The 27,366-nt window shown below is 55.8% G+C and overlaps 2 protein-coding genes across 4 annotated transcripts in view; both read right to left on the reverse strand.

Annotated features, from left to right (window-relative positions):
• Positions 1-13,288: 13,288 nt before the first annotated feature.
• On the reverse strand, positions 13,289-19,213 carry LOC125441662 (apolipoprotein A-I-like). The gene is made up of 4 exons (XM_048512383.1): positions 17,394-19,213; positions 16,695-16,755; positions 16,271-16,427; positions 13,289-14,021 (listed from the first exon to the last, which is right to left on the reverse strand). The coding sequence occupies exons 2-4, from the start codon at positions 16,735-16,737 to the stop codon at positions 13,397-13,399; spliced, it is 825 nt and encodes a 274-aa protein (XP_048368340.1). The 5' UTR covers positions 16,738-16,755; positions 17,394-19,213; the 3' UTR covers positions 13,289-13,396.
• A 135-nt stretch (positions 19,214-19,348) lies between these two features.
• The window catches only part of SIK3 (SIK family kinase 3), a 103,618-nt gene continuing 95,600 nt past the window's right edge, over positions 19,349-27,366 (reverse strand). For all 3 annotated transcript variants that reach the window (XM_048512382.1, XM_048512381.1, XM_048512380.1), the window contains 5 exons: positions 26,299-27,182; positions 23,584-23,750; positions 23,251-23,365; positions 22,617-22,794; positions 19,349-21,092 (listed from right to left, as the gene is read on the reverse strand). In XM_048512382.1, coding sequence (XP_048368339.1) covers positions 22,634-22,794; positions 23,251-23,365; positions 23,584-23,750; positions 26,299-27,182 — 1,327 coding nt within the window. In that variant the 3' untranslated portion in view covers positions 19,349-21,092; positions 22,617-22,633. The remainder of the gene's footprint in view (positions 21,093-22,616; positions 22,795-23,250; positions 23,366-23,583; positions 23,751-26,298; positions 27,183-27,366) is intronic.

Consider the following 27,366-nt stretch of genomic DNA (forward strand, 5'->3'; position numbering starts at 1 on the left):
GGTGGACTCCTTCCCACGTGGATATTGCCCCCCCCCCCACTTCACTCAGTTTAAAGCCCTCCTTGGCTTGTCAATCTCCCAGCAAAAATGCTCTTCCCTACAACCCATCCCTTGCCAGTAGTCCCTCTTCATGAAACCGCAGACCATGGTCCAAGAAGCCACAACGTTCCTGGCGGCACCACCTGCGGAGCCAGTTATTCACCTCCACTGTTCTTCTTTCCTGCCAGGGCCCATGTCCTCCAACTAGAAATAGAGACGCAATTACCACCTGTGCATCCAGTTCCTTCAGCTTCCAACCAAGAGCCTCAAAATCCTTCCTGATGTCCAGAAAGCTACGTCTAGCAGGGCCATTTGTTCCGACGTGGATTAAAAGAAGGGATAACGGTCGGTGGGCTGGACAAGTCTTCTCAACCTCTCTGTGACACCACAGATTTCTGCCCCAGGGAGACAGCCCACCTCTCGATTCATCTTGTCAGGCCCGCAAATTGCTGCTTCTGTCCCCCTCAGCAGGGAGTCCCTGCCTGCCACCCCCACACGTGTCCTCTGGGGGTTTGCAGGTGACATTTATTGGGCTGAACCTTCTGTCACTTGCGCATTCTCTGAGAGCCGAGTCTGCTCCTCCTGTGCCTGTTCCTTATCCTCACTGAGAAGGGAAGAGAACCTCAAAACGACTCTGGAGTTTCACATTCACAGAATGCTCCCTGGTCCTTCTGCTTCTATGGGCGACATTTCTCCAATTGTCCCCGCTGTTTTCTCCACTCAGGACCGTCTGCTCTATTCTGCCCAGGAAAGTCTTGTTCTTCTTAATGTGCTGAAGTGTAGATACTTCGCCTCACTTTCCACAGGGAGCTCCCCCTGCCCTGCCCTGCCCGTCTGTGTGTGTGCCAGGTGCCCCTGCTGACTAACGTCGCGCTTGGAATTGGTGCTCTGCAGGGTTGCTAAACGTGAACTGACTTGTGCATTGCAACAAACAGGGAGATGGAGACACGGCTGTCCTTCAGCATCAATCAAGACTGACACATTTCGAACGGCTCTTCTGTTTCCACCCAAGTAGCAACAGGGGAAGGCTGAAAAAGTGGCACGTGGGGGTTCAGCCTCAGAATTGTTACCAGAACTTGAAAAGCGAGGTACAAAAACGTGGAGGCTCATCTGCTTGAAAGTTGTGCGCCCCAAATCTCCAAAGGACCGACCGGTTCCCTGGCTCTCCTGTTAAGTCAGTGGCAGGCCCAGAGAGGAACCGTGTATGCCCAGAAGTCCTCCAAGATATTCTTTAAAATATTGGGGGGCAGATTATGCCCACCCAGTGTGTGCGTCTTCACATTTAGATGGTTTGGATGCATACCCATTTTTGGCGCAGTTAATTAAAATAAAAATCAAATAAGCCAAATTTTAAAATTCAGCACACACCCAGGTCCCAAGCACAGATACTGAGAGTCCCCGTTAGCACGTGGGCCTCCTTAATCTACAGCATTCTAAAAAGGGCCGGGGTCGGGTTCAGCTCTCTGATGCAATTGTCTCCCCCTCCCCCAACATCCAGTGCTGTGGGGCTGCTGGGGCAAGGGTGGGAATGACTCTGGGGAACCAGCAGCCCTCTAGCCCTCCTCCACAACCTGCTTCCTGCCTCGGGGCTGCAGCACCCTTATGTGGCCTTTGATCAAGGCAACCTTTGACCTTGGCATCTGCTGGCCGGGTGATGGCAGCAGGCAAAGGGCACAACAGCCCTGCAGATCACACCACATCACACACAAGTGGATCCCTTGGTCCAGGTGTGGCAAAGCCAGCCCCAGCCCCCAAGGGACCCAGGAGAGTCTGTTGCACCCAGTTCCTTCCCATGGAGGATGGAAGGCAGTCTCTGAAATGACAGCTCCCTTCCCCAGCAGTACCTCCTGGGCAGAGTGCGGACAGCCTCTGAGCAGGGGCTGTTGCTCTTCCGTCCCCAACAAAGAGGCAAGTCCCCACGTGGCTGTGGGGGGGGGGGGTGGGGCGGGTCAGAGTGCTGGGCTGGCAGGTGAGCTGGAACCCCAATTTGCCCTTCATTGATAAACCAGCCAGGGGGCTGCTGTTTCCTGGTCTGTCTGGTCTGTTATCTTGGGGTCACAGTCCAAGGCAAGGCAGATTTGCAGGGCTGAATGCAGGGGAGGTGACTGCGTGGATGGCAGCTGTGCTGAGCTCCTCAAGATGATCCCGATACTGCCTCATAAATAGCTCTGCCTTTTCCCAAGACATCCCTGGTTCCTGGAATATTGGGGGGGGGGGGCAACAGAATCCTGGAAGGGAGCCCAAAGGCCATCTAGTCAGGACTGCCCTTTCACCAGCTTTCTTCACCCAGTAAACTCACCAATCTAAAAAAGGGAGCTGCAAACCTAAACACTGTAAACCAAGTAAGCAAAGTGACAGAAGCCCAAAATCTGAACAGCAAAATGAGTCAGTTTGACCCAGATGAAAAGCCCTTTTGGGAACCAAGTCTGGACCCAATTCTGAAGCCCTCACCCCTTAACTGGTGTAGTAATGCACTGCTGACCCACTTGGCACTGCCGTGGTAGAAGCGTTGGGACGCTTTAACGGACTCACTGGCCTTCTGGTGCGGGCACCGGGCACCCCCCACTCTCATCCCCCTAACGAGTCACTTGGATCAGTGAACTGTCTGTCTTGAAGTTCATCAGCTTAGGGTCAGCCGGTCTTGCCCCTCAGGTGAGGATTAGGCTCAGACAGCTACGCCCTTCTCTCCTCGCGACGTAGGGCCAGGTGAGATCATGCATCATGATGATTCTCCGACCTCCTCAGCCTCCTCCCCGCTGAACTCCCCGGTCCGTCCCTCCCTACACTCTCGAAGGAATAACAATAAAAGGTCAAGAGGAACGAGCATACGGGAGACTCAAGCTAGAACACGGACTCGGGCTCCTCGCTGCCCGCGATCTCCACCAGATAAGTTATCTCCGGGCGTCGCCTGCCTCGTTCTCGCTGACCATCGCGGTGGAGTCGACCTACAAGCTGGTGCCAAACCTCGGGAATCCTCGAACCTCCACCCTGCTCACCGTCGGGCTTTGGTAGGGCCACACAATCCGAAGTCCGGCTGGATCGGAAGCGCTAACCAGGGACCACCGTTCCCTTCGGTATCGCTTCTTGTCCCTCTGGATCGGCGCGATCCAGAGACATCGCCTCTAGGGACACCTCCCTCGGTCCGACCGAACACCGGGTGGAGTATGGGAGCTTTGCAAAGGCAGGGCTTATGACAAGCACGTTGGCGGGAATAACTGAAAGCGCAGCTTAGCGAAATGCTCGGCAGGGTCCCTCCGTGAAGAGAAGGAGCTGGCTAAATGGGGTTGAGGAGATTGAAGCTCAGTGTCCATGGTACCCAGAGGGGGACATTGAATCTATGATTGGACTGGGTTCATCGATGCACTCTTCAAGCGATTGTTCTCGCTACCGATGTCACCGTTGCTCGACGTGGAGACAATGTTATGTAAGCGCCATCAGCTCCTGCAGACCTATGGCTCCCTTTGCTTGTAGGTCAGCCTCCTTTCTCGACATCTTTCACCCTTCAATTTCAACCCGGAATTCTTTCTATCCACTAAATTGGGACGTCCTGTCCTCCTTCTGCCCCTTGCCCCTTGCTCCTCGGCCTATTTCAAACTTCTCGGCTCATAGCTCATTTCTCCTCTTGTCTTCTTCATTTTCCTCCGAAGTTAATTGGCATCCTCCGTCAGCCCCGCGTATTATCGCACGCATGCGCTGGTTTTCAGTAAACTCGCGAGAACGTGATAGGCTACGATCTGCAGAAGAAAGAAACCCTGACGGAAGAGCGGCATGCCGAGAGTTCTTGCATTATAGCCCCGCATTCCATTTCTACAGGATACCGAGGGGAGGGTGGCGCCATTCGGGCGGGTTGTCGAAAATCGCCCTTTAAACTATAAATAACATCTCCACTGAACTCCGCAAAGCGATGCGTAGACGGTAAGGAATCACTTCAGCCCTACTGCGAGAGGTATGCTGGAAGGCAATCGCGAGGGAATCACCTAATGGTTCGAGGACGACTTGGAAAACCACCTTTCGCATGCTCCTGAGCCCTGCACAATTTAGCCCGATCTAAGGTGCTTAGTTCCGCCAGCAATGTATCAGCAGGCTGCCGGCTACTCGGCTGGCGCCTACACAGCCGCTCAGCTTTACGGGCTTCGATGCTTTCGCCAACCCCAACGTATCAGATTGTCCTGCCTGAGGCTACCCCCCACGGGTCAGCTTCTGAAGTATGCTCTATAAGGTATTTATCAAAGTCCCCAATGCCGCTGCCAGCCAACCCAGAGTTTCTCTCCACCATCCGGCAAAACCCCAAGAGCCTCTAATGCCGAAGTTTGTGAACAGGCTCCAGGAAGCGCTCAAGGAGCGCAGGTAGATAGCTGGCGAAAGAGGCCCAAACCAGGCTCCTCAAGCAAGGCCAGCCCAAAGAGAACGCTTTCTCCACGGAGTGCCGCAGGGCAAATCCACGGGTCAGGGCAAAAAATCCTGAACTGGCCGACATGCTTGGAAGGTTTGCCGGGACATCGGATCCTCCGGGCCCACCAAGTTAGGCCTCCTCACAGCACTCTCTCCCACCTCCATGGGAGGCAGCCTTCCAGTATGACTGCTTTAACTTCTCGCGGTGCAGACCCGGACACTTCTCCGGGAAGGGGAGGTGTAGGGCAGCTCCGGGTGGGGGGCCTAGCCAACCCCCTGAGATGGAGGTGGGTCCTCCCCAGGAGTGAGAAGGCCACCTTAAAACCCGGGGCTGCCCATCACTTCATGCCAGAAAGGGCTTCCACTGGAGAAAACGCACTGCCCGTCGGGAAACTCCGCCGGCCTGGCGCCTTCCCCAGCCCAGGGGACCAAGGGAGGAGGAATACTTCAGAAACAGAACCAAACACCAAGGCTCCCCTGCCAAAACTTTCACCCCCTCTCTCGGGTGGCATCCCTTCGCCCCATGCACCCAGCTCCATCTCCTTTAAGTTCCCCACGCAGGTTCTTGTGGCCTCTAATCCCAGGTATGATGAGGCCCATCCCCTTACCGGGACTATTGGGCTAGCGGCTGCCAAAAGGCTCCTGCCGGGCTGAACAGGACTGTCTATCGGCCCCTCAAGTGATCGACTCCACGCTAATTCAAGGGACCCATCCATCTCCAAAGTCTGGACAAACATCCACATAGGAGTGGCTCTGCTGAGCTAGCTAAGCTCAGTTGATTCTTCAGGTTCACATGCGCTGCCCGCTAAGCTGACCCAATAAAGGCTACCAAGCCCCAGCAGCCAACATGGCTGCGAGCCTACACCCTCACCGCCGCAGCCGGGTGGGAGATGCCTATCGGGAGCTCCCCGCCCATACCTGGAAGGAGTCTCGCCTATAGAAGGATGTATGTTCAAGGGCCTGGTGGACAATCACATATTGCCACCATCAGAGCAGCCGAAAGTGGTCTCACCAGTGGCCGATTCCAGGCTTGCCCGCACATCTGGGGTGGGGGAGACGGAAACCGCAGATCGAGCATCCGGGCTCGCCACGGTCAACAGCCCAGGACTTCGAAGGTAGTTTCGACATAGTCCGGGCACGGTATCGCCTTAGACATCCATGTCAATCTCTCTGGGGAAGGGACCTCATGAGTCAGGGTCAAAATGACTTTGGTCTGGGATGGATAAAGTCGTCTACAGATCATTGATCCCATTCGTGCCTTCCTCGAAAATTACTTTCTCACTTCCTCGTAAGAAAAACTGTTTCCCTCCCTCCTCCCTCCTCTCCTTCTGTTTTTTCTCGACCAGTAGGCGGGAGGGCCAACTGGCTGACTGGCTCCTCCCTGGATTTCGAAAATCTGGGGTCTGCCCCTGATACCAAGAGGCACTGTCAGGACAGGCCCCAGGTTAAAAAAGGGCTAAGCCACCATTATGTTCTAATACCCAAACCCGCTTTGTCATGGCCGCTCCAGCGCCGCAACTTTATCAATACCATCGTTAGTATGCTTAGCCTGGCAAATCAGCTTCTTTAAGGAGCGGCCCTCTGCAGGCTGACAATTCCCCAAGATAATTCGGACACAAAAAATTTTTTAGCACTATCCAACCTTCCCAAGTGCGTTAGCCACCAAAGGTCCACGGTAGGGCAACTTCCCTTTGCAGCGGAAACCCCCCCCTTTTTTTTTTGTTTGTGTGCGAGGAATCTGCCTCTAATCGCCTGATTGCATCATTCTCCTGATGTACCTATCTCCACAAAGGCGCCTTAAAGTTCCCTTTGTGTTGCTGATTAAGCAATGCATACCCACACATCTCTCTAGGACCCTGTCTGTCGTCTCCTCTCGAGGTTCGGACCTCTCGCCTTCTTGACGCACTCCTGACTGTACGCTTTATGAAGTTAATTTCACCAGGGTCGCTCTTCTTCCTGCCTCCTGCCCTCCCTGTCAAACACCATTGAAAGAAAGAGAGAGTAGGCGGCCCCAGGAGGATTGGTATTAAGAAAAAAAGCAACCTTCACAGGCTGCAAAACAAGCCTTCTTATATTAAACTCTAAAACTCTAAACCCCAACTCAAACAAAAAACTCCTCGATCCTTCCGCATCTCCCCGCCATCGGCACCTAGAACTGAGGCCTGGCGGAGACCTCGCCCTACAACTCCAGGGGAAAGTGTTTCAGTCCCCTCTTCCTACAGGTCCCTGTGGACTCCGGAGCCCGCCATGACAGGGCTAACCCATGGAGTGGCGCCAGAGGAGAGGAAACTAACCCCATCCCGGGAGATGGAACACATCTCTCTAAAGTGATCCCGCCCCAGCGGTTCTTCAGCAGGAACGCTGGCCAACGCTAACCAAAGACCGAATGATCTGGGGTGAGACGCCAAGTGCTACCTACCAGCCAAGCTCTCTAGGAGTCGCAAGGCTTCAGCAAGCACCACCCCGGACACCGAGGAACCCTCTGTGTCAGTTTCTTTGCGTATCATCACCGCCAACTCTCATGACCACCATCCTTTTAAGTTCTGTTTGTTGCCTCCTGCACGCATGGCGACGTCAGCCACCCCTGACGAAGCTTTCACTCAGACCAACATCTGGGGAGCAGTTTGCTGCCGCTGTAACGCCTCATCTTTTCTGCCTGGGCTGGTACCTAGGGAAGTCGGGGAGCCTGCTAAGCTCCTCTGCCTGCTTCTCGCCTGTAAGCCTCGGAGACTTCCTAGCCCAGTCTGGAGTGCCCATTAAGCCCCTTCGAATGCTCTCATCCATCAAGCACTCTATGGCTATGAGCCGACTGGGGACCCGCTTCAGTTCAAACCCCTCGGCTGGCGCTCTCTCCCTTTGTCACCAGAGACTGTCGCTAACCACTAATTCCAACACTCTGCCCGCCAGATCGCAGCGTAGCCAAACGTGGGGAACCACTCCAGGCCCATAAATCGGCCGCTCGGCCAATTGAGACTGCACACACATGGAGGACATTCCGCACCGATGTTGAACATCCTGCTCCCCAGGGGCTGGAGAGGTTCTGGGACTCCGCGGGGAGAGAACGCTTAATTACATCCCCGCCCGACTCTCAAGCCAGAACTCTTGTTGCCTCAGTCGCCTCACTCATCGTCTCTACCTGTGGCTCCACCCTGGGAGCCTCGACGCCGGGCCAAGCCTCCGCTTCTGCTCTTCGACCTCTGCTCGGAGCGCCATCGCTGTCGCCTCTCTCCCAAGCTGTGTATTCGCCTCTAACTTCCCTAGTGGGAGTCCCCGGACTCGCTTCTACAATGCTAAGACTATTGGTCGGCTGGCTCCTGTGCCCCCGCGTAAGTCCATCAACTTCTACCTCCACTGCTCTGGGATGCCTCCAGCCCCAGCAGGAACTTCGTCAAGCTGCACCCTAGACAATCGTGGCCGCTATTGATTACTTATTGTTATTACATCACCAAGGTTGTGAGAATGTACATAATATGTGTTGTTTTAATCTTCTGATAATTCCAATTGATTCACATGAAAGCACGGAGCTGCAAGAAGTTGTATCTAATCTGAAATATGATGTTTTGCTCCCATTGGTGGTCAGCCCTCTGGAGCTGGCCGGGAGGATGGTTGAGTGCTATTGTGCAGCTCTGCATTGGTTTAATTGTGTGCCTCGCTATCGGATCTTGTTTCGTTCAATGTGTGTCTATTGCCTGTAACGTGTAAGAAGCCCCTCAACTTCCCTTACCCCGCGAAATCCGCCAAGTTCTAATGTTACACAAGCAGCTGGGTCAGCTTGACCAGACGTATGGAGGAGACAAGCGCCCCTTTAAATCACCCCCTAGCATTTCTCGCCCCCTTCTAAAATGTAAAAAAGGAGGAGATGTAGTAATGCACTGCTGACCCAGCAGCACCGTGGTAGAACGTTGGGACGCCAACGGACCTACGGCCTTCTGGTCGCACCGCACCCCCACTCCTCATCCCCCCTATGAGTCACGGGTCATGAACTGTCTGGCTCAGTCACCGGGCGCAGGGACAATGGTCTTGCCCCCAGGTGAGGATTAGGCTCAGACGCTTACGCTCCTCTCCGCACGTAGCCAGGTGAGATCATGCATCACATGATGATCTCCCGACCTCCCGCCTCCCGCTCTCCCGGAACTCCCCCCGGTCCTCCCTCCTACACGCCCCCGATAGAATAACAATAAAAGGTGCGAGGAACGAGCACGCGGGAGACTCGCTAGGAACACGGACCTCCGGGCTCCCGCTGCTGGCGATCTCCACCAGATGTTATCTCCGCGTCTCGTCTCGTTCTTACGCTGACCACGTGGGTCGACTACAAGCGGCACAAGGAATTTGAGCTGGCCGTCCTGTCTCCTGTCGGCTGCTGCCAACCGTGCCTTTTGTGACCTCATTTCAGGCATCCCAGCTCCAAAAAGCATGGCAGATATTCTGCTAAGGTCGTGGGCCGAGTGAACCTGGACCTCTCAAAGTACTGCAAGCCACCTGCCTGAGGCTTGTCCTGCCTGGGAGGATGAGGTAGTTTGTTTATATTTTGTAACTTGTAAAAATATTTATCAAACTTTTTTTATTAGTGTCACCTCAGAAAAAAGGTGGCCATCTAGATATGTTAGTGAAAGAAAGGAAAAGTCCAGCTGAGAGCAGTTGTGCCAGGCAGGGCTTGAGATGGTGTCCCCTTGGCAATGAGGCCAGCCCCCCCCCCCCTCACATCTAAACCCAAAAGGACCGGAACCACCCAGCTCCAGACTGGAACCACCCAGCGGCCCTGGATACAGAAGAGGTAATTCCTGGCCTTTTTAAACTTATGCAGGATTTTACTCATTCCAAAATAGAAGACTCCATTTCATACAAATTTTTGGCAGCACCGTCCCACAACACACACACACACACACCCATGGGAAAACTGGCAGGAAAGAACGCTATCATTTTTATGTGACATGTTTTGAGTAAATAAACCCTTGCATTAAAAAGTATCCCAATCATTTCACAAGAAAAATATTACGTAGGAGGTAGTTCAGTGATCCTCCAAATTCCCTGGTGTCTGTTTTGAAACCCAAAATGCTGTACATTTTGAACATGTAAATCCTTGCCTTAAAATAGTTCATTTCAAATAATATGTGGTATGGGCCTTGGTGGTGACGGGGGAATCTCCTCTCTACTTTCCCCCTGGGCCTTCATATTTCTAGTTTTCCCCACCCCCAAATAGATTTGTTGCACCCCACAGGGTTTGTGAAACACCTGAGTTAGCAAGTGTATGTGTGTACACCTTTAAGGGAGACCTCCCAAACCGGTTCGTTTCCCCTGTCAAGGTCAGTATGGAAGGGGTCTTGTTTCGCTTTAGTTCAGGGTGGGTTGGTTGTAGTTGCCGGTGGACACGTGTCTTTCCTGTTGGAAGGAAAAAAGGAGCCTATTGTTGAAGCTGCCAGATTCTCCTGTGTTCTGACTGTCTGGGGAGGAAGGCTTACCTCCACTCTGGGCCCACAGGATACTACAACTGGGATGCAGAGGTTGACTGCGGCTGGATATGGAGGCTCCCTTCACTCACCCTACTGGCCATTGATAGATCCCACCTGAGCCCCGTCATGAGTTGGAGTCTGGTTGTGGAATCTGCGCATGGCATCTTCCCATCACCGGGTGGCACCCCTTGTGCTATGCAGGCAGCCCTTCATGGGCCTCTTTGACAACTGAGTGGACAGTCATCTGAAGCAGGACTCCGTGGCAGGTGGGCAGACAAGGAGACCACAGGTAAGCCCGGAGAGGGTCTGGCAGGCGGTCTTCCCTGCCAAAATGGCAACTGTGGGCCCAGCTGGAAGAGAGGGGGATTTCCTCAACAGTCTCCTTAAGCAAACCTTCCCCCAGAATGGGAGGCAGGCGACTGATGGTTACCCCCCACCCCCATGCACTGCCGAACTTTGGCCAAATAGTCCCAGAAAGAGAGTGGGAGAGGCTTCAGCCCCTGGCTCCAGGGAGCAGAGAGGACAGGTCTGTTGGGAGGGGAGGTCTTGGGGGGGGGCTTCCCAGCGCTTTCCTTGGCAGCCCCTCCCAGCGCAACGCTGCTAGCAGGGGCATCCCCTCAGGCCAACCTAGGCAGAAATGTCTCAGGGGTGGGAGAGAAATCCAGGAGGCAGCTGGTGCTCAGCCCTGGGCCCAATCTCGGCTACAGGAAGCAGAAGCAAGAAAAGAGGGCATCCCAGAAGGGCTGCTCCTGCCACAACAGCACAGCCAGGCTGGGCACCAAGGCCATGGACGGGCAAAGGCCAGAAAGCGTCACCTGCTCAGCCTCGGGCACTGGGCACGGCGACTCATGGACACCAAGACCCAGAGGCCAGTGGCAGCTGCCTGCTGAGTCTAACTCTGCTCAGAGACAAGGCAGGCTGGGGCTGTGGAAGCCTCTGCCTCTACAAGGTGAGCTGTGGGGCAGGCATGGGGGACTGGGCTCTCTGGCCAGCTCAGCCCCCCCCCCCTTCATACCACTAGGCATAAAACAAGGATCATATCTGCACACATCTCATTTTTATTTATTGGAACGTTTGGTCCTGCCTTTCAGAGGCGACTCATAATGCCACCCAAGCAAACAGCGAAATGAAAGTCAGAACCACAAAAAACAAAAGCAGGAAACCAGCCCCTTTCCCCAACCACCACAAGTATCACACGTGGCCCATCAGCAGGGTCTGCGGAACTGGACGGCTGGATCCAGGTGCCCCAGAAATACGTCTCGCCTCTGAAGAGGCCAACCATAGATGTGGACAAAACCTACCAGAGCACGGCCATGCAAGCCCATAAAACCCACAGCAGCCAACTGGGCCAGACCTCCCCCAGAAAGCGTCCCTCGAAGAAGGCTCAAAGTGGTCTGCCAGCCAGTCTCTCAGGTCGTCGGGACAGGGCAGATCAACAGAAGCAACTTGCACTAGACTCCGCAGCCCAAACAGGATCTCAAAGGGTAGCTGGCTGCTCTGCAGTGGAACAGCTGGATGTGAGTCCAGTCATGGCACAAGCAGCAGCCTCTTCCTGCTCCCAGGAGTTTTATCATCTCTCTTTTTCCTGCCGCTGGCCAGGCCAGATCAGGTCTAATAAATCTCAGGAAGTTTTTCCTGCAGTCTTTCTGGCATCTCAAGTCCTCCAACTCTCTGTCTGCTGCTGGACATCACCTGTCTAGCTGGTGCGTGGGAGGGGGAGCTTGACCCCCCCCCAGGGTCCCTCGCTGGACTTGGGAGCATTACTGCAGGGGGGCTGAGGTCACTGAGAAGCTAATAAAATCATTCCCGCACCCCCTCCTGCCTGTTCTCTGCCAAGAGAGAGAGAGAAAACTTCTTAGAACTACTGGTGAAGATTTTGTTCCATTCAGAATTCCAGAGAAAACTGCATTTATCTGCAGAGGATGCCTTGACCCCCTTTCCCCAAAAACTTTTTTCTTGGAAATCTTGTTGGTTTCTAAGGTGCTGCTCAGAATAAGAACACCAGAGTCCAGCAGCCCCTTGAAGACAAACCTCTCTTTCCGGGGGGCGGGGTGGGGTTAGGGTGAGTGCCATTTGGAGCTCCAGCTCACCCTTATCTGCTGCGTGGCCAAACACCCCCCTCGATGGCCTCTGCCTTCCCCACCAGCGGTCCCTCCATCGTGCCTGGTTCAGGTGACCCTCACAGGGCAGCCTAGCAGTTAGTGTCAGTCAAGGCTCTGGAGGGCCTCATGTCACCCGCCCTCCCCTCAGTTTCCTGGGAAACCCTGAACCAGTCATACATATTCTGTCGAGCCCCTCACAGGACTATTGTGCTGGCTAAATGGGAAGGAGAACCCTGACCCCTGGCTAGCCCTGCACAGAGAGGCTGGCTTCACTCAGGAAATGGAGCAGGGCGACAGCCCCCTTCAGCCCAAAGGGGAGGGTCCGGGGGAGGCACCCAGATTTCTTACCAGTCCCAGTCCCAGCTGAGACCATGACAGACTTCCTCTTGTTCTTGGTGGCTGTGTCAGATGGATGCATGGCGTGAAGAGGTCCTGGCCTGGGCTATGAGCTCCCTCCCCTGGGGCTCTTCCGAGCCCACCTAGCAGGGAAGCAGCAGTAGCATCAACCCCAGGCTGGGAGCAAGCGCTCCACCACTCCCAACACACACACTCACACACACGTACGTTGCCCTGCAGGGGTGAAGCAGAGGAGAGCCGGGTGTGTGTGAGAGAGAGAGAAAGAGAGGAAGCGGCTGGCCCAGCACGGCCCTGACTCCCTGACTCGGCAGAGGCAACGCCAGCCATTCAGAGCATACAGAGGAAGTCCCTTTACCCTCCCCATGTGGGTCCAGGACCGAGGCAGAGGGGGTTCGAGGGGACTTGCAGGCAGAGCTTGAGAAAGCCCATGCACAGTTGCCCCTGCTGCCTCTTCCAGCAGGCCCTGGGAGCTGATTCTTGGGGGGGGCGGGGGTGAGTCCCTGGGCCTGCTGCCGCAGAGGAATCTCAACATCTGGGACAGGATGAAGCAGCTGCCTGAGTCAGGAGGGAGCACAACCGCTGGCCACTGCTCTCTGGCTCGCCCTGTGTCCTCTCTCTTCAAGACAGCCTCAGGACCACTGAGTGTCTAGACATAACTTGCTGCGAACTAGGCTGGAAAGGGGGGGGGGGGGCAGAAGCAGTTCCCAAAAGCCCTGCCTGAAAAGTGCCCCCTCCCTGCAAAAAAGGGGAGGGCAGCCCCAGCTCCTCCCCACCCAAAGGGCACCCTTCCCCCTGAGCCAGCCAAGGACTGCCCAGTCTGGCACCAGCCCTCCTCCCAGATGCTGCTGCACTGCACAGCTCCAGAAAGAAAAGGGGGTCTGCCCCCAGTACTGCCCGCCCCCACCCCCCACCCCCCTTCCCAGAAACAGACACCTGGCACACCAAGGCCATCCCATGCACGGCTTTTATTTGACACCAGCTGGAGGGAGACAGAGATGGTTCAGGCGCCCAGCCTGGAAATCTGCCAGACAGAGAGTGTGTGTGTGTGGGAGGCCTCTAGGGCTGCTGCTGCTGCTGTTGCTGCTGTTGCTGCTGCTGCTGCAAGTTTGCCTCGATGGTTTTTACCCAGCTCAGCAGCTGGGTCTGCAAGTCCTTCAAGGCTGGCCCCACCCGCTCGCGGACGCCCTGCACCAGCGGGGCCATGGCCTCGCGCAAGTTGCTGGCCTGCTCCTGGAGGATGGCACGGATCTCTTCCATGCGGGGCACGACCCGCTCCTGGGCCAGCTGCAGCTTCTGCCTCAGGGCCTGCTGCATCTCATCCAGGTAGGGCTTGGCCTTCTGGCGGAAGTCGGCCACCAGCGCCTGCACCTTCTCCCGGGCCTCAGCAGTGATGGGCTCCACCTTGCTCTGCAGCGCCACCATGTCCTGCTGAACGCTCTGCTGCCACTCCTTCACCACGGGGGTCAACTTGGCGCGGTAAGCCTGCCCCGCCTCGTACAGGTCTGCGTACATTTTATCGACGAGGGGCTGGAGCTTTTCCCTGACGGGCACCATGTCCGCTGTCAGCGTGTGGAAGTCATTCCTCAGGCTCTCCGAGATGGCTTGGGCGCCGGGGGCCATGAGCTCCCGGACCTGATCAGTCATGGCAGCCACCACCTCTGCCTTGGTGCCCAGGTCCAGGCTGGAGGAAGGAAGGAAAGAGGGCAGAGTTAGAGCCAGGTACCACGCTGGCCAAGACACGCCTCCACGGCTGGTCACTGATGCTCAGGTGCTTCGGTGCTGCAGCTGGGGGGCCCTCTGACTCCTTCAGGCACCTGGTGCAGCTTGGGTGTGGCAGCTGTGGGAGACCACGGAGCCTCTCTGGGGCCGGGGGCGGAGGGGCTCTTGCCAAGAAAAGAAGATCGCTCTGCCAACCCCCCAGCAAAGCAGAGGCTAACTGAGGGGAACCCACCAGGTTATTACCCCAGTTGGTCTTTACTGAACTACTGAAGTTGACATGATGATCTGCCGTGGGCCGTCTCTAGCAAATACCACCCTTCTTCCCTGCTGGCCACATCTTATCATGACAGACCTCTGAAGATGCCAACCACAGATGCGGGTGAAACGTTAAAAGCAAAAACTACCAGACCACGGCCACACAGCCCAGAAAACCCACAACAGCCACTTGGTTTTGGCCATGAAAGCCTTCGACAATATTTATTTGAGTGCCAGCGTGGCAGAGTGGTTAAGAAGTGTGGACTCTGGTGAACTGGATTTATTTCCCCACTCCTACACATGAGGCCTGCTAAGTGGCCTTGGGCTAGTCACAGTTCTCTCCGAACTCTCACGTGGAGAGAGGAAGGGAAGGAGTTTGTGAGCTGCTTTGAGATTCCCTATGGTTGAAAAAAGTAGGGCATAAATCCAAACTTTTTATATTAAATAATATAAAATGTAAAATCCAGAGAGGATGGGAGGAAACAGTTTAACTGGTCTTAAACATTCACCAAGAAAGGGGAGAAGGGGAAAAGGGAAAGAAGGCCAGCTAGAGGTGGTGGATAGATCCCATCACTGTTTGCAACCAGCTCCATCTCACAAGCCATTAGGAATTAGGCAAGATCCCCCAGGGCCCTGGTCTCATTTGACTGACTGTTTCATCAGACTGGAACCAGAGCTCGGGCCAGGGATCACCAGCAAGTTGCTATTTGCCTATGGGAGGTGGGGGTATATTGGCATCAGGAAATGAACTGAAAATAAAATACTGTGGTGATGACTCAGTGGGAATACTGTGCACGGTTCTGGCTGCTGTTAACTCAGAAAGGATGTTGCAGAGCTGAGAAAGGGCAGAAGGGAGCAACCAAGATGGTCGAGGGACTGAAGCCCCTTTCCTGGGGTGAAAGGCTGGAGAGTCTGGGCCGTGTCCTTTTTAAAAAAAAAAAGACAACCAAGGAAGAGATATGATAGGGATTTATAGAAAGTGGACACTGTTGTGTATCGAGCTGTCGAGGTTTCTGTAGTTGAGAGGGCTACATCAGTTGACAGCTTTAGATTTAAGAGAGCGTTTGTGTCGTTTTCCCCTGCTCAGCCTGATGCATTACTGTGGAAGTTGTCCGTGTAAATAAACCTTGTTACCTTACTGCTCACCTGATGATTTTGAGACATGACAGGCACAGAAAGCTTCTTCTTCCTCTCCCAAACTACTAGAACTCAGGGTACCCAACTGAGTTAGAGGACAAACTCAGGGAGTCATTAAACTGATAGAGTTCACTACAAGCAGTGGTAGCGAAGGCCACTCGCTTAACTTAGTTGGCTTTAAAAGAGGGTTAAAACAGGCTCATGGAAGAGAGGTCCTGCAGCGGCTACTAGCCCTGTGGAGTAAAAGGAACCTCCATGTTCAGAAGCAGTAAACCTCTGAGCCCCACTGCTTGGAGACTATGTCTGGGGAGGTCTTCAGCCCTGGGGCTTGTCAGCCTTCAGAGGAACTGGCTGGCCACTGCCTGAGCAAAGACGCTGGGCTGGATGGACCCTCATTGGTCTGATCCAGCAGGGCACCTCTGATGTTCTCGTGTCCACGGCTTCCTCAAACAGTCTTGTTGGGGCCCACTTAAATACCACAACAGTGTGTGCCACCTTTTCATTGCCCCGTGGTTTATCCATCTGGTTCAACAAATCAGTACCAAAAAAGGGAGGGAGCTGAGAAAAAGGGAGTGGGTCGATAGAAAAGTCTGCCTGATCTCAAAACGGAGGACAAGATCTGCTGAGGAGTCAGCCAGGCCCTGTAGTGCTGAGCACAAAGCAGGTTTTGCCAGAACAAAAACAGTTATCTGGGGAGGCCAGAAAGCCAGCCCCTCCCATCTCCTAAAGCCACGGCATCCTCTCTAGCAGAGTGCCAGACACAGCTGGGCACCCCCAGCCACCACCACCCCCGCCCCAATGCCCAAAGCCACCACTCACTTGAAGCGCTGGCCAACGTAGGAGTGGTCCAGCTGGGACACCATCTCCTTGACATTGTCCTTGGCAGACTCCAGGCAGCTCTGGAACTGTTGTCTGAAGCGCTCCAGGGGGGAGGGCGGGGGCTCATCTTGCTGCCAGAAGTGGCTCGCCTGGGTTCCTGCACGGGAAGCATGCAACGAGGGGCCTCACCAAGACAGGCCCCTCCAGTCCAGCCTTGAACAATGACTCTGCTGCCCTCCCCAACACCACACTTCTTCCCTTCCCTTCCCTTCATCTAGCTATTCCCCCCTCTGACCCATTTCCATGGGCCTGTCTTGGGCTGCCCCCTCCTTTTCCAAGGCAGGAGACAGGCTGGCCGAAGGCTGAAGGCAGTCTCCTGTGGCAGCCACCCCACACCACCCCATGCAACGGCACCCAGACTCACCTGTGAGGAACAAGAGGACAAGGGTCACACCAAGGCCTCTCATCTTGGGAGATGTTCCAACCTGGGAGCAGAAGAAAACCTTCACTTGGGGGTGGGGAAGGGCATGCCAGCTTCCTGGTTCCCCCACTCCTTCCAAACACTATCGGAACCAGGAAGCATACAGTTGAGGGGAGAGAGGAAGAGGCCTCCAAGTCATCCATCAGACGCTCCCTACACACTGGCAGAGAATGTGCTGGGGAGTCTGGGACACACCGCTGGGGACAAACCCTTCCAAATGGCCCTCCGGAGTCAGACCAAAACAGACGTTCCGGCCCCAGCCTACTTTCAGAAAACAGCCAGGCCAATGCCCCAGCAGCAGCTGGCAACCCGGGGATGAGAGAGGGAGTCCATGCCATGAGCCACCACCAGGGCTTGGAGGACCATAGAAGCACCATCCTGTGATGGCTCCCAAGTCCTCTGTGAACAAGCCTCACCTTTTAAAAAGGGAACGGCCAAGCAGAGGCCTGACTCCCCCATCTCAATCCAGGATGTGGGGCGCGGGGGGGGGGGGGCTCCCTTGTGCTCCTGCTAACCCCCCCCCCCCCACAGTACACTGGAGTCAGAATCCAGGAGAGACTATCAAAAGACACCAGGCCCACCCAGCGCACGAGACACACACCAAGAGCCGGCATCTACGAGGGCTGCAGGCAACACACTCACCCGATCTGGTCTGCAGTGTCCGCGGTCCAGAGTGCTGCACAGTCTGTGTTTGCCGCTATTTATACTGGAGAGGGTTGTTTATTGCTAGAGATAAGTCAGAGCTGTAAAGCGGGAATTCACGCCCAGCCGTGACTATGTGGCGCTGAGAGTTCAAGGATCAAGCACATCGTTCAGGGGAGCAGAGCCGGCCAGGGGGCTGGCTGGCTGGCGAGAGAAAGTGGGGAAAACAAGGCCGCCCCCAGGGGCCCAGCGCCAGCTCTGAATCAGATGAGCCCTTGTGAGTCAAGCAGGATCTTGTGAATCCTTGGCCTGGGTTGGCTGGACAGGAGCTGGCCCCCACCCCCCACCCCGGCCCAGGAGAACTCTGCCCTCTGTGCACACTGCCCAGCTTCAGATCGCTGGCCCAGGCAAGCCTGCAGCAGCAGCTGACCTTTTCAGACTGTCCTGTTCTGCCTCCGAGAACAATGAGGTCGAACCTCTGGCTCGGCCCTTCCCAGTGCTTCTAAGCAGAGCCCACAGCAAGCCTCGAGGCACCCAGTCCCAGCGAACAGGCGGAGAGGAAGGGAGTCTGGGCTTGGACCAAGGCAGAGAAACGGGGCCTGCCAAGAAGCCTCGCCCGGTCCCCATCTCCCCAAGTTTTGATGTAAGCAAAGCAAAAGACACCTCAGTTCACAGAGCAGGTCTCGTCTTCTAGAGCCGCCCCTTTTACTCGGCCTCACAATTTGACGTTCCACCGCTGCCCAGAGAGGCCTAAGAGACACCTTTTGTTGAGCAATGCGTTGCAGGACCTAATCCCAGACGAGCTTGATCTCATCAGACCTGAGGAGCTAAGCAGTCCTGATAAGGACTTGGCCAAGAGGCAGCCGAGGACATCTCAGGTCTCTAGGCAATGGGGGACCACGCTGAACATCTCTGGCCTTGGAAGCCCTACAGGGGCACCTTAAGTCAGCTGCAACTTGATGCTGCCACAAGACCAAAGTCAACACAAGTGGCTCAGTCTGTTTCTGGCACAAGGATCCCAAGTGAGCGCCCCACGTTTTTTGTTTCTTCGTTTCTGGCAGGCAAAGTTAATCAGCTGAATGGAGGGCTGGGCAGAGGGCACTGGACCACTGACCACCAGGAAGAGGAGGTGGCCGTGGGCAGGCAAAAGCGAGGCAGCACCAGCTCCACACAGGCCCATGCCAAGGGAGCCCAGAATCTGCAATCTAACCTTCACCCTCCTGGATCTCTGAAAATCCCCCCCGAGCCCTGGGTCTCAAGCGAACTCTCCCCCCGCCCCATCCCATTCGCTGAGCCCTGCCTTTAAAGGTTAGGAACTTGTGCATTTATTTTCCAGTAGCAGCAGAGATTCTCAGGGATAGAAGCTACCACAGGATGCCCCCAAGATGAACTGATACCTACCCTATGCTAGACCAACCCAGAAGAAAATGTTCAGGATTGGCCTCAGCACATCTCCCGGGGATGGGAGTCTAGGACAGCCCCAAAGCTCAAAGTGGACCTGAAGCTCCCAAGAGCTCCCCTGAAAAACCTCAGCGCGATTCTGTCATCCGTGTTCCTCTGGGGCAGCTCGGAGGGCACCAGCCCACGATGGCAGCACTCTTGACGGGGTGCAGCCTGAGGAAGCCTCAGTGGAGGGGGCCGGCCACCTGAGCACCTTCTGGGGACCTTTGTGGGGCTCACCCAAGGCACATGCAGCAGCCTGCCTCCTGGGCATGAGAGTGCTGCTGACAGCCGGTGCCAGGGGCAGACACTGTTGGCAGCAGCCCAGGGAAAGGAGGGGAGGAGAGTGGGCAGACGACCAATGCTGCCAGGTGTGCCAAACCCGAACCCTTGGACAAGGTCCTGGCCATCGCCAAGCCCCACTGATCTCCTGACCAGGGCCAGCCCCCTGAGAACCTCCACCACCACCCCACAAACACCCAGAAGCCAGAGAGAAGCCAGACCAGGCAGAGAGCCAAGCATAACCATGGCTTTATTGGTCATGATCCCACGTCCAACTAAGTTACTAGCTGCAAATGACCCACAAAAAAATATTGAAGAATTTACTGAAGATCTTGGGGGGGGGCGGGGATTTTGTGGGAAGCAGGGTTGGCTTTGTTGTTTTTGAGTCCAACGTAAATGAGAAAAATACTCTGGACATTCTCCAAAACAGAAATAATAGCAAAGTATATCATACATTCAACATATACTGCAAGTATTGATTACTACAATACAAAGCAACGGTTAAAAAAACAACGAAGAAAAGAACAGGGTGTGATCCTGCCAGAGGGTGCAACAGATGAGTCCCTGCGCAGCTGGCGTGTCAGTGGCGGGTGGACGGTGGCACCTCTCAGGAACACACACGAGGTCACGTAAACCCAAACCACTGGCCCTCTCCTGACAGAGGGGTGGGCAGCAGCCCTCCAAACGCTGCCCCCGCCTCGGGCAAGGGAGTTCCAGGATAAGGGCTGCGTCCGAAAGGGGATGCGTGGCCACCGCTGGCTGATCTCGGCACCTGGAAGCGGGGAAACCACAGTGGAGGAGGCAAAAACCACGAAGAAGAGACAGCGGCAGCTGAAGAACCTCAGCCGGGCTGGTCTCGCACTTCTTCTGTGCAAATATTGGAGGGCTGAACTGATTTTTTTCTTTAAAAAAATTATTCCAAAAAGTGTCAGAAATAGGAATTTTCTGTTGTAGCTTTTCCAAAAGTCCCCAAGGCAAAACTGATGACACAAAACTCCCCGAAGGCCCAGATGCTGGAGGGTCCCCCGTACCTGCATCAGGCACAGAAAGCAAAGTCCGGCAAAGATTGAGAGGGGGGGGGGCATGAGGGGAAGCCCCACTTTCCATCACTGGCACAAGTGTGCGTGCGGGGGGCGGGGGCAATAATCCTAGGGGCAGCAGGGGCAGCACGCAGGCCCAAGGGAAGAGTTCTCTCATATGTGTTCCTTTTGCCTCTTATTAATTAATTTATAATAATATTAATAAAGCATTTACTCAAACAAATTCCTACATGATCGGGAGGAGAGTTAAAAATGAGAAATAGATTCTCACATTATAATTAAAGGGGTGGAGGTAAAAAAAACTGAAGCACGTCGATCAGACGGGAACAGACAGGAACTCCAACGGAGAAGGAAGGGGACAAACTCTGTAGCTGAAGGGCAAAAGCCAAAAGAGGAAGGCGAACAAAGGAAAGACACACAAAAGCAATATTGCACCACTACCGGGTGGGGAGAGGGGCCGAAGGGGGGGGGGGGCAAGCTGCCGTGTGCTGGAGGGAGAGGGAGGCAAAGAATCCAAGGAAGGCCGGGGGGCGCATGGAGCCTCTGCTGCAGGGTCCTCAGCTCTGCTGATCACTGTGCGTGGGGGTGGTGTGGCAGATCCTGAAGAGGGGGCATCCAAAGCATCTGTTTATTGCTGGCTAGCAGGCAGCGTTCCTCTCAACCCTTCTGCCGAGATGCACCCGCTGCCTGCTGCTGGGGGAGGGCTCCTGTGCCTACGGATGAGGAGCGCGCTGGTGACTCCAGGATGGCTGGCATCACAGACAAATATGGCAAAAAGGGACATCCAAAAGGACCAAGCACACTGTTGAACCAAAGAGGAAGAGGAGGAGCAGCCGTCAATGTTCCGTCAAGAAGAAACGCTACGGCCATTTGGTGCAACGCTGCAAGATACTGTTGGTTTGAAATGGACCTTTTCGTTTCAAAGCTGTACACACCCCTGCCAAGAAGAAACAGCACAGTGTGGGTGCCAGGAACGCCCTGCTGCCCAGCCACAACCACAACCACCCCCGACCCCTCCCCTCCGTGTCACTCCTCTGAACAACCGATGCGATGCTCTCTAGGCCCAGCCACAGAAACAGTCCTGTTGAATCAGCCCAGCCAGGCCCCATCAAGTCCAGCATCCTGTTTGGCACAGCTGCCCATCAAGACCAATCAGAGCAGCAAGGCTGAGGACACCACCACCACCCCCCCACCCCCGGATGCAGAGGTTGGTGACCGCTGTGGATCGAGGAGTCCACATGGCCAGTAGGCAGCCACTGAAGGCCTCTCCTGCGTGAATCTGCCGGGCCCTCTTTCAAAGCCACCTCTGTTCATCCTCTGGCAGTGCCCATCCTCTGGCAGTGAGTTCAACGATTCACTGAGTAAAATCGAGTACAAACACCACCCAGAGCCCTTTGGGGGAGGGAGGTACATCACATTTAATACAGAAATAAAATGGTGGTTACTTTGGTCCATTCTGAATGGGCTGCCCATGAATGGATGCCCCCAAATCCCAGGATCATGGAAAGCTGGGGGGGATCTCTCTTCACTTTCTGCACCCATTATATAATTTTATAAACCTCTATCATGCGCCCCCGTCTTAGTCCTGTTTCTTCTAAAGTTCCTGTCTGTTTATAATTTCCTCACAGGGAGGGTGTTTCAAAGGTTGCCCTTTTCTGCCCTCGTTGCAGCCCTGCAATAACATTCCCTAGATATGGCAATCAGAGAGAAAGAGGGCTATAAATGAAGTTAACAGCAACAACAACTGAACACAGAGTTCCAAATGAAGGTGGGTGCCCCACGGCTCCACATAAGGACTGAACCATGCTGTTCCAAAGGAAAACACACACACACCCCGAGATAAGTCTGCTTTCTTTGCTGCTGCCACACAGAGTCAACATTTTCATCAAGCTCTCCACTATAACCCCAACACCTTTCTCCACTGTGATTCCACCCAGTTCATCAGAGAGGGATGAGAAGGAGAAACCTGCATCCTCTCCTCCTTCACCCCAAGAACTGGCCACCTGGACCTCTGATGCAGGCCCACACCTGCACGAGCTTTCCTGACACCTGTGGCCCATTGGGACGCAGCTGGTGCCGGCCAGCACCAAGCTGCCCCCTGTAGGCCTGTCTCCCGGCTCCAGCTGAGGTGGAGTGCAGAGCGGGGCCAGACTGGCCAGCGCTCAGCTTCTGGGCTGGTTCCGGCTAAAGGGGCTACTGGTTGTGCCAGACCTGCCCTTGTTTCTGACCCTGGGACCAGACTGCAGTCATCTTTGCCCCCAGCTGGATAGAAACATTGCTAACAACATTAAAGTTTGTTTTTGCATCCACAGTAATTGGGATCACCAGGAATGAAAAGGACCCTAATAACTACCCTGCTCCTCCCGAAAGGGGAGCGACAGAGCCAGACACCGGGTACGCTGCCGCGGATCCCCGCATGTGGCGCAAGCATCCCACCCACCTGTGCGTCCCCAGTACTTACTGTAGCCTGCCTGCTCTCTAGACCCCAGCCTGCTCCATCCCAAAGGGCAACTCTGGGTGCTTGTAACTCAGCAGGACATCAGTAATACACGTGGAGGGGTAGCAAGAGGTGTTCAAATGCTGGCTGCCGTCTCCTAGACTGGGGTGCTGCTCTTCACCCTCCAAGTTCTCCCCACACCCTGCAAAACCGGACACAGCATATGCTAAAAAGTGGGGAGGAACGTGGGACCTGATCCTTGCCACGTGCGCAGGATGGAGCTCCGAGGGCCCGTTCAGTTAGGGGAGCAGCCAGCAACTTGTCCTTTGGATTCAGAAGTGGAGTTCATGGCAAATGCATGCAAAGTCCCTCCCCCGACAGGAAGGAGGAAGCTGCCCACCCTGCCTACGCCCCACCGAGGAGGCGTTTCCTCACCCCCAAGATTAGTCTGGTTAAAGGAAGGTGGCCTTTTAGCACCCTCGGGGGGGGGGGGGGGGGGGTGAGCCCACATCGCAGGCTGTTCACAGGCTGTTCATCAAGACCGAGCGGACACACCTGCCTTCAAGTGCGGGGGCAGGGCCTTCCACCCTGGGCCTCCTGGCTCCTCCCCGTTTCCCCTCCCAGGACAAGCACTTGGGGACCCTGCTGCCCCCCTCACCTGCGTTCTCCCTGTCATGGAGCGGTGACTGGCTAAGCACGGCGTCTGACATGCGTGCAGAGCTTAAGGCCTTCCCAGCCATGAGACTCATGCCCGGTAGTGTGTCCAGTTGCACCTGGGGGGGGGGGGGAAGGGAAAGAAAAAACCACGTCAGCAAGACCGCATGCACTGGAGCTTCAAGACGAGCAAGAGGGTCATGCCAGCCCGTGGGCCAGGGGGAAGAAGACTGACAAGGGGACTGACCCTCCCAAGCTCCAGAGGAGATGGGCAGTGTGGACACAGACCCCACCCCACAACAACACCCCAGGGAAGGGCAGGCGGCAAACCACCTACGTAGGCATCATCACTGTTCTGGATGGTGTGATGTCTCTGCAGGGGCCGGGCTCTGTGGGGGGCACCAGAAACCGGTCTTGCAGCATAAGCTCCTGGCCCATCTACCGCCGGCATCTCCACAGCTTCCCCTGGAGAGGTTCTTTCCAGGCCACTTGTGACCATGGAGTCTTGGGGAGGGGAGGAAAGGAAAGAAGGGAGACAAAACATTAAGTTCCTCACATTAAGTTTTTGCATCCACAGTAATTGGGATCACCAGGAATGAAAAGGACCCTAATAACCACCCTGCTCCTCCCGAAAGGGGAGCGACAGAGCCAGACACCGGGTACGCTGCCGCAGACCCCCACATGTGGCTAGGTCCAAAGGTGGGGGGGGGGGGATGTTGGCAGCCTGGCAGCCACTTTCCAAATGATCAAATCAAGTCCCATGTATTTGCCACCACTGCCCGTGGTACACTCTGCAAACACACTTTTTACGGCACACATTGATTTAGGAGACTCCTGGGGCCAATGGCCATTCTTCAAGATGCCTGGCCTCACAGCGCACACGGCCTCGAGAGAAGGGCACACAAGCTGGGCAGACCCTCTTGCCTTCAAGTGGCAGACCACAGTCGACACAAGGCATCTCCCTGCCTGGAGAAGGGCCCGCCTCCAGGGGCCCCATCTAGGGCACCGGGTCACAGCACAGAATGGGAGACCACCTGGCAGGCTTTGCTGGGCCTTCCACACTCGCCAGGTCCTTGAGGCGGCCTGCTGTCACTCAGGGAAGGCCCTCCTCCTTCCAAAGGGGCAGCCAAAGGTCAGCCCCAGCAGAAACTGCTGTGTTGGGGGGGCAAAGGCCACCTCCCTGCCCATTTATGGCCTCCCAGAGCAAATGAGGTGTCTTGGAGAAGCTCCGTCCCAGCAGGGGCATGACAAGAGGGGACTTTGCCCCTGAACTCCACAGCCAGCTCCGTCTTCCTGCTGAATGATACAGGGCATGAAGAGAGAGGGGGGGTTCGAGCTCTTCCAGTGCGGGTGCCAGTTGCCCTGGGGTGAAGAGGTCAGCGGGTTGGGTTAGTATGAGGCAGACCTCGGTTGAAGCCCCCCCCCCTCCGAAATGGGCCAGTCACCCGCCCTTATCCAAACTTCTCCCACAGGGTTTTAAGGATGAAGCGGAGAAGGGAAGAACAACAGAAGCTGCCCAGATGTATTTGGTGGAAAAACAGGATAAATGAAGTGGAAAACCAGAGCAGGAAGGTTGGAATCTGTCCACTGTCTCTTCCCTGGATCAGCCGGCACAAGTGAAGGATTGGAGAATGGAGAGCAAAGAGAGGCCAAGAGGGTAGGAACAGCCCACCACCACAACGTGGCCAAGATGGAAAAGGCAAAGTCTCCTTCCCAATTGCAGGAGAACAGCAGGAAAACGGTCCTCCCAAGTGGCCCGGCGCCAGAAGCACCCCTCTCTGCTCCCGGGCTGCCCCTCCGGCTGGCAGGTAGGCAGGCAGAGGCCCTTCGCTTCTGCTCCCTCCTGCATACCAAGGACTGCATCATGGCCTCCGTCAGCCTTTCCCCCGGCTGCACCCTCAGCTCTGCCAAGGCAGGCCCAATGCGAGCTCATCTTATCTGAGACCACTGAGAGGGGACATTGGGACAGTGGCACCTGCACACACGCAAACACACACACACTCTCCTTCCCACAGGATCCTGAGGAGCCAACGGACCAGCCAAGTCAGAGTCCAGAGTCAGCTGTGGCGTGGAGGGTGGCAGCTCAGGGGGTGCTACTAGGGAGGAGTTTCATTGGTCCTGGAAGAGCCTCCACTTCAGATCAGGGGCGGGCTCTTCAGATCCAGCTGTGGCCAGTGTGATTTTTTGCTGTTGTCTTAGACCAACGTAACAACTGCAGTTCCCTTTGGGAAAGCCTGAATCGGCAACAGTCACACTCACATTCTGGTAGCTGGAGACTAGGCTGCTGCAGCACCAGGGCGCCAAGGTCTCTGGAAGTCCAGCTGACCCAGAGCGCAGCTGCCCAGTTACTGACCAGGGCAACCTGTTGTAAGCGTCTGAAAGCTGCCAGATTTGCCGTCCCTTCACTGTCTGCTAGGCTGTCTCCAGGCCTAGTGGGCTGGGACTGGGACACCTTCCGAGCTGTCTCTTTGGACAGAAGTGTCCCCACGCTCATCCGCTACCAGGAGAGGCCCTGCGGTGCAGAACTTGCTTCCTTCTGTCCTCATGGTTAGCAGGTGGCTTTTGCCAAGCCTTCCCCTTCGTCTTCAGTGGCCGGTGTCTCATTTCTACTGCAGGCCTTTGATATTCTGATGACCAGCCTAATTTAGCTGGCTTATTTTGCAGCGTATTTAGGAGCCCCAGCATTGGCCTGCTCTCCCGCCTGCCTCCCCCATCCCCACTCAGCTAGCCCACAAAGGAAGGCTGCCTTCAGGAAGAAGGGGAGCTCCCCTCCCTCCTCCAAGGCACAAAGCCCTCCCTCCTCCCACCTTCTGCCGCACCGGGCCCTTGGTCTTCCAAGAGGTCAGCACTGGCTTCTCGTGTGGGTAGCGGCATTTCCCATCGCCTGCTGCCTGCTCCCAGCAGCTGGAGCTTTGATTCCCAGGCTCGGGCCCACGCTCCCCAACCTGGCTGGGCTTCCTCAGAGGTGGAAGCTCTGGCCTCTCGCCACCCCCCACCCCTTCGCTCCGCTCAGCTCCGCAGGGCGATTGGTTCTGGCTGCGCCTGGCCTTACCTCGATAGGGCACCTGGTTCCGACTGAAGGCAGCAGCTGGGTGGTGGCCGTAAAGGTGTCCCCCCAACTCCTGTTCGTTCTTAGCAGTCCCAAGCACAGAGTCAGGGTCCCCGGGCCCACTGATGCCCAAGAGCAGTGAAGGCTCATGGCAACCTTTGGTCTTATGGTCTGGAAAGCCGTCCCTGTCCCGCTCACACACACACTCCGCTGCCTCCTCCTCCTCTTCCTCCTCCTCCATGCTTTCCGAGTGGACCAGGGTGGGCTGGGGGGCGTACCCGTGGGCCGGCTGGATACATTCGTGGGCCCTCACTTTTAAAAGGTGCTGGGGGCTCGTGTGGTGGTGGTGGTGGTGGTGGTGGTGGTGGTGGTAGGAGTCAGTGTTCTGATAAGGCAAAGACAGGGACTGGCGCTCAGAGAGTTTCTGGGGTCCGTGGGCCGCCACGTGCCCGGTCTCCCCTTGGCTCATGTGTCGCATCAGCTCTTGAACCTCTTGCTGCTGCTGCTGCTGCTGCTGCTGCTGCTGCTGCTGCCGCCTCTTGATCAGCTGTGCAACCTCTGCCGGGGGCAGCCGCAAGTCCGCGTGGCCCGTGAGCGAGTGCCGGGGCGACAGCAGGCCGCGCAGGATGTGCGGGATTTGCTGGTGCCGGCTGTAGTCCGGGGGGGTTGGGGACAGCAGCGCCTGCTGCAGCGCAGAGGTGGCGTAGTGCTGCTGATGGGCGCTCTGGGGGAAGGCGGGGAACTGCTCCAGCGGCGGGACCTTCAGGGCCTGCGTGGGGGGGAACCCCACTGCAGGGGACGCGTTGTAATTGCTTGGAGAAACACGGGCCTGCTCCGAAAACAGGTGAGGATGCAACTGCAGCTGGTCATAGCCAGAGGGTGGGTATCTGCGCGAATGGAGACAAGAGCTTTAGGGACACTGAGCAAGAACGGTGACGACACACTGGGGCTGCTGGGCCCAGCTGTGGCATCCCTACTACAGCATCCCACCCCCACCCCGTGCTTGCTAGGCAGCCATATTCTGCATCCCAAATGGGCGTCCCACTGGCCCCCACACTAGTGCGCAACCCT

The sequence above is a fragment of the Sphaerodactylus townsendi genome, linkage group LG12, assembly GCF_021028975.2.
Source record: "Sphaerodactylus townsendi isolate TG3544 linkage group LG12, MPM_Stown_v2.3, whole genome shotgun sequence".
Lineage (NCBI taxonomy): Eukaryota > Metazoa > Chordata > Lepidosauria > Squamata > Sphaerodactylidae > Sphaerodactylus > Sphaerodactylus townsendi.

Coding starts and splice junctions, on each gene's coding strand:
- LOC125441662 (XM_048512383.1), bottom strand. CDS start 16,737: ATGAGAGGCCTTGGTGTGACCCTTGTCCTCTTGTTCCTCACAG. Junction 16,428..16,694: donor TGTCCTCTTGTTCCTCACAG/GTGAGTCTGGGT, acceptor CTTCCCGTGCAG/GAACCCAGGCGAGCCACTTC. Junction 14,022..16,270: donor TACGTTGGCCAGCGCTTCAA/GTGAGTGGTGGC, acceptor TCCTTCCTCCAG/CCTGGACCTGGGCACCAAGG.